At 50.3% G+C, this 11,527-nt stretch overlaps 1 protein-coding gene and 1 long non-coding RNA gene across 2 annotated transcripts; both read right to left on the bottom strand.

The window, feature by feature from the left end:
* Positions 1-3,323: 3,323 nt before the first annotated feature.
* On the bottom strand, positions 3,324-5,325 carry LOC120686097 (putative laccase-18). The gene is made up of 3 exons (XM_039968253.1): positions 5,220-5,325; positions 3,597-5,106; positions 3,324-3,493 (listed from the first exon to the last, which is right to left on the bottom strand). The coding sequence occupies exons 1-3, from the start codon at positions 5,316-5,318 to the stop codon at positions 3,339-3,341; spliced, it is 1,764 nt and encodes a 587-aa protein (XP_039824187.1). The 5' UTR covers positions 5,319-5,325; the 3' UTR covers positions 3,324-3,338.
* Positions 5,326-9,162: 3,837 nt separating this feature from the next.
* Positions 9,163-9,662, bottom strand: LOC120684629. The gene is made up of 3 exons (XR_005679389.1): positions 9,643-9,662; positions 9,369-9,542; positions 9,163-9,218 (listed from the first exon to the last, which is right to left on the bottom strand). It is a non-coding gene; the product is annotated as an uncharacterized LOC120684629 (long non-coding RNA).
* Positions 9,663-11,527: the final 1,865 nt, after the last annotated feature.

Raw genomic sequence — 11,527 nt, 5'->3', positions numbered from 1 at the left:
TGTTTGCAAGTTTATCTGGTTTGTTCGATCTGCAGTATACTTCTTTGCAGTACTGCATACATGTCTATATATAGTACTTCATGGTAGGTATAAGTGGTCAATTAGCGGCTGTGTTTGACAAACTACTAAAATAATAATAAATGTCTATCGTGACTTTATAATTGTTTGCAGCGTTGACGAAGATCCTGTAACCCTACCAAACGAGGATTTTTTTTCCTTCTTTATTTTAGCATGCAAACAAGCTAATGCTAGGTTGGCAGACGCCGTACAACACAAGGAGTTGCCTGTTGGATTGGCATATCCTGACTAGGTGTGATTTCAGATTGATGCATATGCAATGTTGGATTAGATAATTGTAAAGGTAGAATCAATTAATGATCATGTTAATCTTGCCATGTATTAATGATCATGTTAATCTTGCCATGTAACCTGGTCAAGTATAATGCAGACTTAACTATATACTGATTCAGTCAGCACTACAAATGCTTTCAAAAAATTTTAATCTGTGGTGAAATTAATCTTCCTTGAAAAAGATCATTTGTGGTTAAATAAATAAATTTGATTTTTTTTCTTTTTGATAAATTTGATAAATATGTGTCATTTCTAGGACCCATCGGGAAATTGGTGCTAGAAATGAACCATTTATAGAACCGATCATGTAGCACTAAAGCCCGGTCCTGGAATTCTTTTTTCACCAGCCCTGTAAACACATTTTGGCACCGTGTTAGAGAAAACAGTTCAACCCTAGGACATATTATATATTTTTTACAGGAAAGTCCAATTTCCACCCTTCAACTAGCTCAATAGTTTGATGATCAACCTTCAACTACAAAACTGAACACCAGGAGCCATACAACTATCCATACCAGTTCGTAAAAGTGCCGGAATGCTTACACTACACTTACAATGAAAAGAGATTATCTTATTTCTTCTTATGAAACCTACGGTCCCTAAAGTTCATGAACCGGTGAAGGAGATAAAGAAGCAGTAAGCTTCTTTGCCATATGCTTTTGAAAAAGTGATGCAATGTCTCCATCCCTCTTCATTGTTCATGGAATTTACAGAAACATAAAATACATCAATGATCATTAATCAACCCATGTATGATGTAGTCTCATTCCTCAAGTCTTGCATCTATTAATCCACATGACATCAATTATCATTTATTGATCTACTGATCTACTAATCTACTGGCTAGGGTTAATAAGGGAAATGGAGATTTACTTTTGACTTTGCCGGTTAGAGGATGGGGCGGGCCGGTGCCAGACGAACTGGCAGAGCCTCTATTGTCTGGGGGCAGGCCAGCGCTGGCGGCACTGTGGGCTGCAGCAGCCGACAGACTGGCCAGGCCACAGGTGCGGCGAGCCGGCGCTTGCAGTAGATCCGGTGGGTGCGGCTGGTGCCTGGTGGTGAGCCGCGAGCAGTGCAGCCGAGGAGAGGGAGTCGGGCAGGCCACTGGAGTCGGGGGTGGATCAGCGGAGGCGGCAGTGTCCGTGTGAGGACCCGAGGTGCGGGCGGAGGTCGGATCGTTTGGGGCGTCCACGTGACGGCGCGACTGCACGAGGAGCCAAGGCGCATGTCGGGGTCAGGCATCCTCGTGAGGAGAGGCCGAGAGGGAGTCTGGAGCAGGGGCTAGGGGCGCAGGCCGATTCCGGGTGGGCTGGGTGGGCCGGATCTTAGGGTATGCCATGGCAATACCCGGACCACCATGTAGTCCGGCCATGAAAGCATCAGTGTTTAAATAAATTCGATATACACGTCACAAAAGCAGTTGAATCCCGGGATGGAGTATGTTTTCTTTGTACTGAAAGCTGGTATGCACTGTACTCAATCCCATCTTCTGGACGTTGTTGCCTCGCGCGAGAGAGCAGGAGACGGCTGCCGCCGGGGACTCTGCTGGCGCACGGACCTCCAACGCGCCGCTGCAGCTGATCCCCACCGCCGCACCAGAGGAGGGATCTCCGCCATCGCGTGCCTCCCACCCGGAGCTCTAGGTGGAGCTGGCGGAGCTCGGTGTGCTCGCGGAGGTCGAGGCCCGGCATCCTCACCAGCGCTCACCACGGCCGCCGCGAGTCCATCCTCCGCCGCGCTGGGCTCCGCCGCCGCCTGTGCCGCCGGATGCCCCGCGCCCTGGCCCGCGCGCGGCTCGCTCCGCCGCGGCTTGCGCCGCCGGATGTCCCACGCCCCGGCCCGCACGTGGCTCGCTCCGCTGTGGCCGCGTCGCCTCGCCGCGCCACCTCTTCCTCGCCTGCCGGGGCTCGCGCGGCAGCCGGGGCGGGGCGCCATGGAGGGAGGAGGGTTCGGCAGATCTGGCCGCCGGCACCATGGTCACCACCGGCATGGTCCCCCACCATGGAAGAGGGAGGAGGAAGGTGCGCCGAGCCTCGCCGGCGAAGGGAGGAGGCATGAGGTGCTCCCAGTCACCGCGCGCACGCCGCCGACGTCGCTCGCCGCCACTGCACCGCCGCTCACCAGACTGCCGCTGGGCCCCTTTCCGCCCGCCACCACCGGCCCCGCAGCCCCCGCTCCTGGCCCCGGCCGCTGCACGCCAAGGGAGGGGCGGCGCGGCCTCGCCGGCGAAGGGAGCACAGCGCGCTGGAGGAAGGCGGAGCAGGGGAGGGGACGACGCGAATGGGAGAGAGAGGAGGGAGGTGAGAGAGTGGGGAGGGAGAGAGAGGGAGTGGGGTAAAAAGATAAAAGAATTCTGACATGTGGGTCACATGTGGGTCCCGTCTTTGGTAGTTGATATAGAGTAGAAATATAGAGGATGCATAGGTGCGGAGAAACTGGATATAGAGAAGAGAATCTCAATGACTAGGCAGGAATATTCTCTTTAGAGGATGGATATAGAGGAAAACGAGTGTGGATAGCCTTGTACATGTATACTTCTTCATGTTGTGGGGAAAGTTAGTAAGATGATGATGGAGGTTACTATTAGGTGGTCAAAATTTCTTCTTAAGATATATAAAGATTTCTATGGCAGATATATATTCCATAACAAATTCGAAAACTCCCCCATAGAATCGAAGTCAATGAAGGGCTCATCAAATCGTATTCCCCAAAGAATACCTAAATATTTGAATAAAAAATGTTTAATATAATGGTAATAACAACAAGACTAATAGAATAAATTTCCGAGATTATTCTTATATTCCTCATGACTTAAAATGACATACACGTGTAGATATAATATATAAAAAAATTACATCTCTTTGCAGTAAGAATTACAACCAATAATGTGATGAAGGATGGTAATGCCTTCATCTTTATTTATTCGTTACGTTGAAAAAAATAAAAATAAAAGTTCCGGACACAATTCCACCCATCTTATTCAGAGCTTAAGGCTTACTGAAACCATTGGTGCCGCATCTCTGGAAGCCCGGCGGCGGTGGGGGCAGGCTCGTCTCCGGCGTCGGCCCGTCCTCCACGATGAACGCCGTCGCCATGCCCATGACGATGTGGAACTCAAAGTGGCAGTGCAGGTACCACATCCCTGTTTGTTCATCCATCAAGATCATGGATATGATTCAACCAAAGATTAATTAGACAATTAATATGTCTAATTCTCAATGCAAGAAGCAAATAATTGTACATACCTGGATTATCCGTGACGAAGCGAATTGCGACCCATCCCACTCTTGGCACATGGACAGTGTTCCTGAGCTGAGGGTTGTAGTAGTTGAACTTCTTGGGATCCTTCTTGGGATCGAAGTTGCCGAGCCCCTGCGCGAGCACGAAGAAGTCGTATCCATGGAGGTGCATCGGGTTGGGGTCGCTCTGCAGCAGCGACGTGCTCTGGAACACGATCTCCACCGACGTGTTGTACTTGAACCGCCGGATCCTGATCGCCTTGGTGGTCGGCTCCAGCACCTCCTCCAGCGGCCCCACCGGGATGAGGTCCATGTCGGTGTAGTTGTACGGCCGCGGCGGGTTGTCGGGGAAGTCCTCCGTGTACACGCCCTCACCGTTGCCGTCGTAGTAGCGCTCCAGCAGCGACGCCGCCGTCTGGTGGTGGAAGGAGACGTTGTTCATGGTGGCCACCGTGATGGTCTCGTTGCTGCGGCGGAGCTTGCAGTCCTTCTTGCCGCCGCGGCAGATGGAGCCGAGCCCGAGCGTGACGAAGAGGCGCTCGTCGACGTGCGCCGCCACGCGGTGGCGCCCCGGGAAGGCGAGCCCCGTGAAGTTGCCGCGGAAGTAGTAGGACGGCATGGTGTCGTGCTGGCCGGGCATGCGCGGAGCCGGCACCGGCAGGCCGTTGTTGTCGGCGCGCGCGCCGGCGTAGCGGACGAGGCCGCTTGAGCTGAGCGCGCGGATCTGCAGGTCCGGTGGCGGCGGCTGGTTGGCGACGGCGGTCATGTGGTAGTGCCCCGGCGGCGCGTCGGCGACCATGAGCACGTCGATGGTCTCGCCCGGCGCGATGGTCACCATGTCTGTCCGGAACGGCGTCAGGTAGTTGGCGTCGGCGCCGACCACCGTGAACGTGTGCCCGGCGACCTTGAAGAAGTACTCGGAGAAGAGCGCGGTGTTGATGAACCGCAGCAGGTAGCTCTTGCCGCGCTCCACGTCAAGCACGAAGCTCTCCTCCGGCACGCCGGAGCAGTTGCTGAGGTCGCCGAGCTCGCCGTTGATGGTGGCCGACAGCGGGTCGTCCTCGAAGTTGCCGTCCAGGTTCCGCCGGTCGAGCTCGACGAGGTCGAGCGTCCACCACTCGCCGATGACGATGGGCACGTCCCTGGCCGGGGTCGGGAACGGGTACCGGCCGTCCTTGGGGCGGACGACGATGGCGCCATGGATGGAGGCGCGGAGGCAGGTGACGTGGGCGTGCCACCAGAGCGTGCCGACCTGGCCGGCGACGTCGAAGCGGTAGGTGCGGTTGCCGCCGGGAGGGACGGGGCACTCGGTGACGTAGCCGGCGCCGTCGGCCCAGCAGCTGCGGAGCTGCCGGATGCCGTGCCAGTGGATGGTGACGCCGTGCGGCAGCTGGTTGACGAGGTGGACGATCACCGTGTCGCCGTCGGTGACGTCGAGCTGCGGGCCAGGGAGCTGCCCGTTCACCACGTACACCTTGGTCGTGTTGCACAGGTGAGTCATGTTCATCTCATGGACCTGCAGTTTGACCGTTGCAATTGGGAGATATATAGCAAGATTACGAACTCTGGCATGGCAGCTGATGAGTCAGCAGGATCAACGACAAGAGGTAGCATAGAATGTTTACTTACAACAAAGGTGTGCTCGACGATGGCTGCCTCGCCAATGGCGGTCAGGGCGACAATGGCCATGAAGAAAATGGATGCCGCCATGGAGAGTTGCTTCCCCATGGCTTCCAAGCTAGGATTAGCAGCTGGGTTTGCTTCTGCTGGGCCTGTCACATACCCTATATATACTCGCGAGATGGAACACCTGAGCCACACGGGCGGGCAGAGTCCAAAATCAAACACTAAAAAACACTCGGAATGACGACGAGTGTCAAAATATTGGACTCACTACCGGATTCACTGGCTTTGCCGAGTGCCGGTTACACTCAGCAAACTCTTTGCCGAGTGTAACACTCGGCAAACACCATTCGGCAAAGCCTCCCACGGCACAGTGGTATTTACCGAGTGTCGGATTTCGGGCACTCAGCAAAGACTTTGCCGAGAGCCTTGGCACTCGGCATAGGAGCCACGTGGCGCGACCCTGGGCGGCATCTTTGCCGAGTGCCTAACGGCAGGCACTCGGCAAAACGGCCGCCCAGCGTCCTGCCACGTGGTCGCTTTGCCGAGTGCTGGGTCTGGCACTCGGCAAACTTTCAAATCTTTGCCGAGTGCCTAACGGCAGGCACTCGGCAAAACGGCCGCCCAGGGTCCCACCACGTGGTCGCTTTGCCGAGTGCTGGGTCCTGGCACTCGGCAAACTTTCAAATCTTTGCCGAGTGCCAGGACTTTAGCACTCGGCAAAGTGGATGTTCTGCTGACATGTGAAGGCCACTGTGCCGAGTGTTTTTTCATAAGCACTCGGCAAAGTTGACACATTTTTTTCTTTTTTCTCTGTTTTTCAATATAAATACAACAACAATATATATAAATACAGGGACATTATTGGCAGTTATAACAATAAATATATAATTGACAAATACGAGAATAGCATCGATATAAATAACGAGTCCATCACATATATCACAAGTCCGATAGAAAATACATCACATAGAACGAGTCCATCACATATATAAAGTCCAATACATAAAATATGTCCACAAGCTAAGAGTCCATCGACGCGCCAAGTCCACTAGTGTACAAGCTACGAGCAGGTGTCACTCACGGTCAGGTGGGGGGAGCAAGATTGCCACGGAGCCGCCGGCGAGTTCTGGTCCGGAGGAGGGTTGTTTGATGCGTTCCATGACTGATTCTGCAAATAGAAACACATAATTTGAGTAAGAATAACAAAGATATAATAATTAATATCTACAAACAAAGCATACTAACGGGAGTGTCAGAAGGTCCTGCAGAAAAGTAAGGCTGAGCTGGTAAGGCGAAGGGAGGAGGCGGCGTCGCATAGTTCATCGACGTGCCAAGTACTTGCATCCAGGTGACCATGCTATGCAACATAACCGACTGCTCCTCCCTCAGCTTCCGCTCCTGCTCCAGCTTGGCCTCGATCTCCATTCGGCACCTCCTCTCCTCCTCAAACTTAGCCTCCATCTCGGCCTACAAGATTTAAACCTCCATGTTACAATACGAAGCAAAGTTTCATTTTAATCATAGAACGGCAACTAAATCTAAACTAACCTGTCTCTGGTGCACGCTGGCCACTGAAGTCTCAGGTCGTGGGCGTATGGGCATGGTTGAGTCGGTGGTACTTGCCCTAAGATGCGAGAGACTGGGCGTACTCGCCATGTCGACCAAGCTGTTGGTGATCAAGTACCGCCCGTGCTTCTTCCCTTGTCCCGCCCTCGTGATGGCTTCTCTGGAGAGTGGCGCGGTGGTCGGATCCCAAGTCCCCACAAGCCAGAGACCTGAGTCCAGGAATGTTCTTCGCCATATCCCACAAAACCACCTGCATCATTGACCTGGAGAGTATCTATCTGAGCATGAAGCATGGCACCCGTCAGCATCTGCGGTGCAGATTGTGTAACTACGACACCTTTCGTGAAGTTTTTAATGTCTCTTCTAAATGGATGGTCCGCAGGAAGGAATTGTCGATGTTTGTCAAACGACGAATACTTTTTTGGTTTTTTGCGAACAATGTAAATTTTTTCCACTCCATCCTAGCAGGAAACCAAGAGATTTGCACAACTACCATAATTTTCAGATATTGTATGCTATTTTTGGTTTTTTGCGAACGTCCATGCACACGCTTGTGATCAAGTTTTCTGAAAAAGATGCTTCAACTTTTAAGTTCTTTCACAGATACGGCATCAGTTTGGAGTCAGGTACATGAATATCAAATTTCCATTCATTGATTTCGAAATTTCGACCCACTACTAATTTTAAATTAACTTCGACCGATTATTCCCTGCACACATAAAATTAACAGAAAATATTAAACCAATCAATAAAAGTTTTTTATGTTAGTAGGGATTAAATTATCAAATTTAAGTAGAGAGCAAAAAAATTTGAAGGACAAAAGAAAAAAATTTTAACCAAATTTGCCGAGTGCCTTATCTCCAGCACTCGGCAAAAGAAACTTTGCCAAGTGCCTTATCTCCAGCACTCGGCAAAATTACTCCTTTGCCGAGTGCTAGGTGGTGGCACTCGGCAAACACTTGACGCCGTCAGCCCCCTAACGGGCGGCGCACGGCGGGCGCGCGTGCTGGGCAAGTGCGCAGTCTTTGCCGAGTGCCGCCGGGCCAGCACTCGGCAAAAGGGACATGTTGCCGAGTGCCACTTTTTGCTGACGGCCGGCACTCGGCAATGCTTGGGTATGCCGTGTGGCAGATGTTTGCCGAGTGCTCATTGCCTGGCACTCGGCAAACCATGTCTTTGCCAAGTGCCCGTGTCTTAGCTCTCGGCAAAGGCCGAGACACTCGGCAAATTTGGGTTTTCCGGTAGTGACTAAAGTCGACGAAACTGAGACCTGTTCTCACCAACCAAAACAGCACTGTTTGGGCAGACGCCGTACAACACAAGGTGTTTGGGTTGCCATCAATTATTCTTCTAATGCTAGCTAAGCTAGCAGCCAGGGAGTAACCTTTTGTCTGTGTTCAGATTATTGTATAATAAGGTATACACTGTTGGAGAAAGGCACATTAGTGCCGGTCATAGGACGGCTTAGTGTCGGTCCCTGTGGCCGGCACTAAATGGCCGGCACTAACGTGACAGACGTTAGTGCCGGCTACTCTGACCGGCACTAACGTGCGTATGTTAGTGCCGGTCCGTAATACCAGCCGGCACTAACGTGCCCGCCCCCGCCCGAGTCCTGACAGCAAGGTTAGTGCCGGCTAATATAACTAGCCGGCACTAAATGTTTTTTCTTCTTTATGTTTCTTTTCTTTTCATTTTTATACGTATGGCTATGCGTATTTCTAGCGTATGTGACTACATAGTCGTACTCTTTGCATTGCACAGTATTATTAGAACAGCATATTACACTATAATATGTCATGTATGGAACACTTAGGAGTTCAAAAGTACATGAGATATTACATCAACTATAATAACGTATCAGCTTCCTCGTCGTCGGATCTTCTTGGGCGACGCTTAGACGGAGATCGCCATGAAATTCGCCCTTAGGATTTATGACTTCATCGAGTAGAAATCCGCATATAGCTTCTTGAATTGCCTTGATCCGAGCGATTTCAATGAGTTCTTCTTTCATCCGCCAACGCTGTCACATTTTTCGATAAAAACATGAGAATAAAAAATAATGAATTAAAATAATGAGCAGATGTGATTGTGCTCACGTACATTGAATGCCTCCACTGTCATTTGCCCTTTTTCACTTGCAAAAGAGTTGATCCACTCGCATACATAGTATCCACATAAGTTGTTTCCTTGGCCCTGTCTCCAACACTATGGACAAATGTGGGTTACGATATAGAATTTTTTTGATGTTTATTGCGAATGACATTAGTAGCGAGAGTATATTCATACTGGAAAAATAGTCACCCAATGAAGAGGCTCGATTTCACCTATGGGCAAGCCTATGTGTTTGTGGAGGTAGCGACTCCATGCAGTATTTACCACCTCGATGATATCTTGGTACTTTGATTTATCTTGCCTTAACGAGTCGTACACCAAGACCTTGTGCTCCTCAATCCGAATACAAAGCAATATCCAATGAAAGCTGTGCATATACATACGCATAACCAATTAATGTTGATTATAATAGTTATTAAATAGTATTATTAATACGAAGGGATTGAAAAAAAAGTCTAACAAAGAATGACTCACTGATGGTTGTATGGCAAGAGAATGAAGGGACACATGCTATTTTTACGCAACCCCCTGTATATAACATTGACTATGTCTCCAGGATTTAGCGCTAGCGATTTCTCGTGTATAATATCGGGGTCGAAGAACCCGACGTTATGAAAGTTCTTCTTTCGGCAAATTTGAATTTTTGACCTACGGGACACAAGAAAAACGGGGATCAATCAACACACAAGAAAAACGGGGATCAATCAACACACAAGGCTAAAATAATGAAACGAGAGACAATATTTACATGCACCATACACTGACGAGGGACTTGTGAAGGGCATCTTGATGGTATAAATCGTAGAGTGATGCAAACTCGATATATACATCATCTGCCCCCCGCCAGAAATGCTCATCTTTAATCCGAGCTGGGAACATCTCTAATTTACTAGCTTTAGATTGCACGGCATACCATTTGTGTAACTCGGCCATTCTCGTTGGTAGGAATGGTAGCAACTCTGGCCATATCAAAGGTTCACCAAGTACAAACTTTTTCCTGCCGCAGGCATTCTGTAGGGCCTCCCCAAGCAATTGAGCCCTTGTTAGATCAGTTTGCAATATCATCCCAGCCATGGTCAACGGATCTCTTGATTCATCGGGACAGTCTTCATGCGGCACTATCAACGGAGGGATCGATTGTTTGGACTGCTCTCCGAGCTGGGGAACGGTCTTTGCATTAATCAGGCGATTCTTGGGGTTGCTGTAGCACTTTCTGATCTGCCGATCATAATCCGACTCTCTTTCTTTCTCCTTGGTGGGATCTTTAATGAAGTGTTTAACAAAGTGTGCCTTTGCAACCGGATCTATTTCTGGCTTCTTGTTCGCAGCCTCCCTCAGTAGCTTGTGCTTCAGCAAGAAGGTTTGAAATGATTCTTCTGCCTCTTCCTCTTCTGGAGCCTTCTTTTTCTTCTTTCTTTGCTGCTTTTGAGATAGCTGGACTGAAGGTACCGTGTATGCCTTCTGTTGCTGACTCTGATTCTGTTGTGCGGCTGGTGATGATGCCGGAATGGGCTCACTTTGTGCGGCTGGTGATGGCGGATCCATGCTGGGGTCCCGTGCAGGCGGTGGAGAAGGTGGGCCAACACTAGGATTCCTGCCAGCTGGCGTTGGTGATCTTTGCCTTGAGCACCGAGCGGAATCTGTGTCTGCTTGCACCAATCTTATGTCGCGCTTTGGCCACGCGATCCATGTGTGTACGGCATGTTGTAGTTCTGTTTCTTCAGGACTTATAGGGATCGGGAGGTCCATGTCTTCCCAGCATTCTTCAGTAATTCGGTCAACAAAGACTCTGGCGAATCCTTCAGGAATCGGCTGGCAATGTATTGTCCCGCCCTCTTCTTGGACTTCCGCATAACCCTCAGCACAAACTTTGACCTTTTTCCCATAAAGAACCAGAAGCTCACATTGGGTCCTAACGGTGATGTCGTCAATGGGGTCCCTCGGCCTGTCGGCACCCAAATTAGGGTGCTCCGTGGAAGCAACACTGCTACGACGCTGAGAAGGGGGGCTGATCTCCACATTGGCAGCTGGTTGGTCCGAGCATTGCCCAACTGCTGCCTCAAGTGACATTATCCGGTTTTCTAGGCTACAGATCTTCTCTGCCACTACTGCCTTGCTTCTGCATCGGCTTCGGTAGGTTTCGAGATCTCCGGAAAAGCCATATTTCCATGGAACTACGCCCACGCCTTGGGTCCGTCCAGTGTGTTCCGCATTCCCAAGAGCGTAAGTCAGCTCGTCATTCTCTCTGTTGGGCTGGAAGGTTCCTTCTTCGGTACGCCTCATTGCGTCCTCGAGTCTTTGGGCAGCCTCTCTTAGTACGTCGCTAGTCACAAACATTCCAGTGTCGGGGTCTAGTGTGCCTCCATGAGCATAGAAGTAATACCTTGCTCGTTTGGGCCAACTCAAGGTCTGTGGTACGATTCCTTTTACAATTAAATTATTTTCCATCTTTTCCCATTTCGGAATAGCGACCTTATAACCTCCAGGCCCAAGTCTATGGAAGTTTTTCTTTTTGCTAGCATTCATTTTGCCTTGAATCGAGGCTGCCATGCTGTCAGCACTGTGTTTGTAATTCACGAATTCATTCCACCACTCTCGTTGCTTCTTCCAGACTTTATCAAAATATGGTGTGA

Source organism: Panicum virgatum, chromosome 8N (genome assembly GCF_016808335.1).
Source record: "Panicum virgatum strain AP13 chromosome 8N, P.virgatum_v5, whole genome shotgun sequence".
NCBI classification, from domain to species: Eukaryota; Viridiplantae; Streptophyta; class Magnoliopsida; order Poales; family Poaceae; genus Panicum; species Panicum virgatum.
This window is presented reverse-complemented; position numbering and strand designations above follow the sequence as displayed.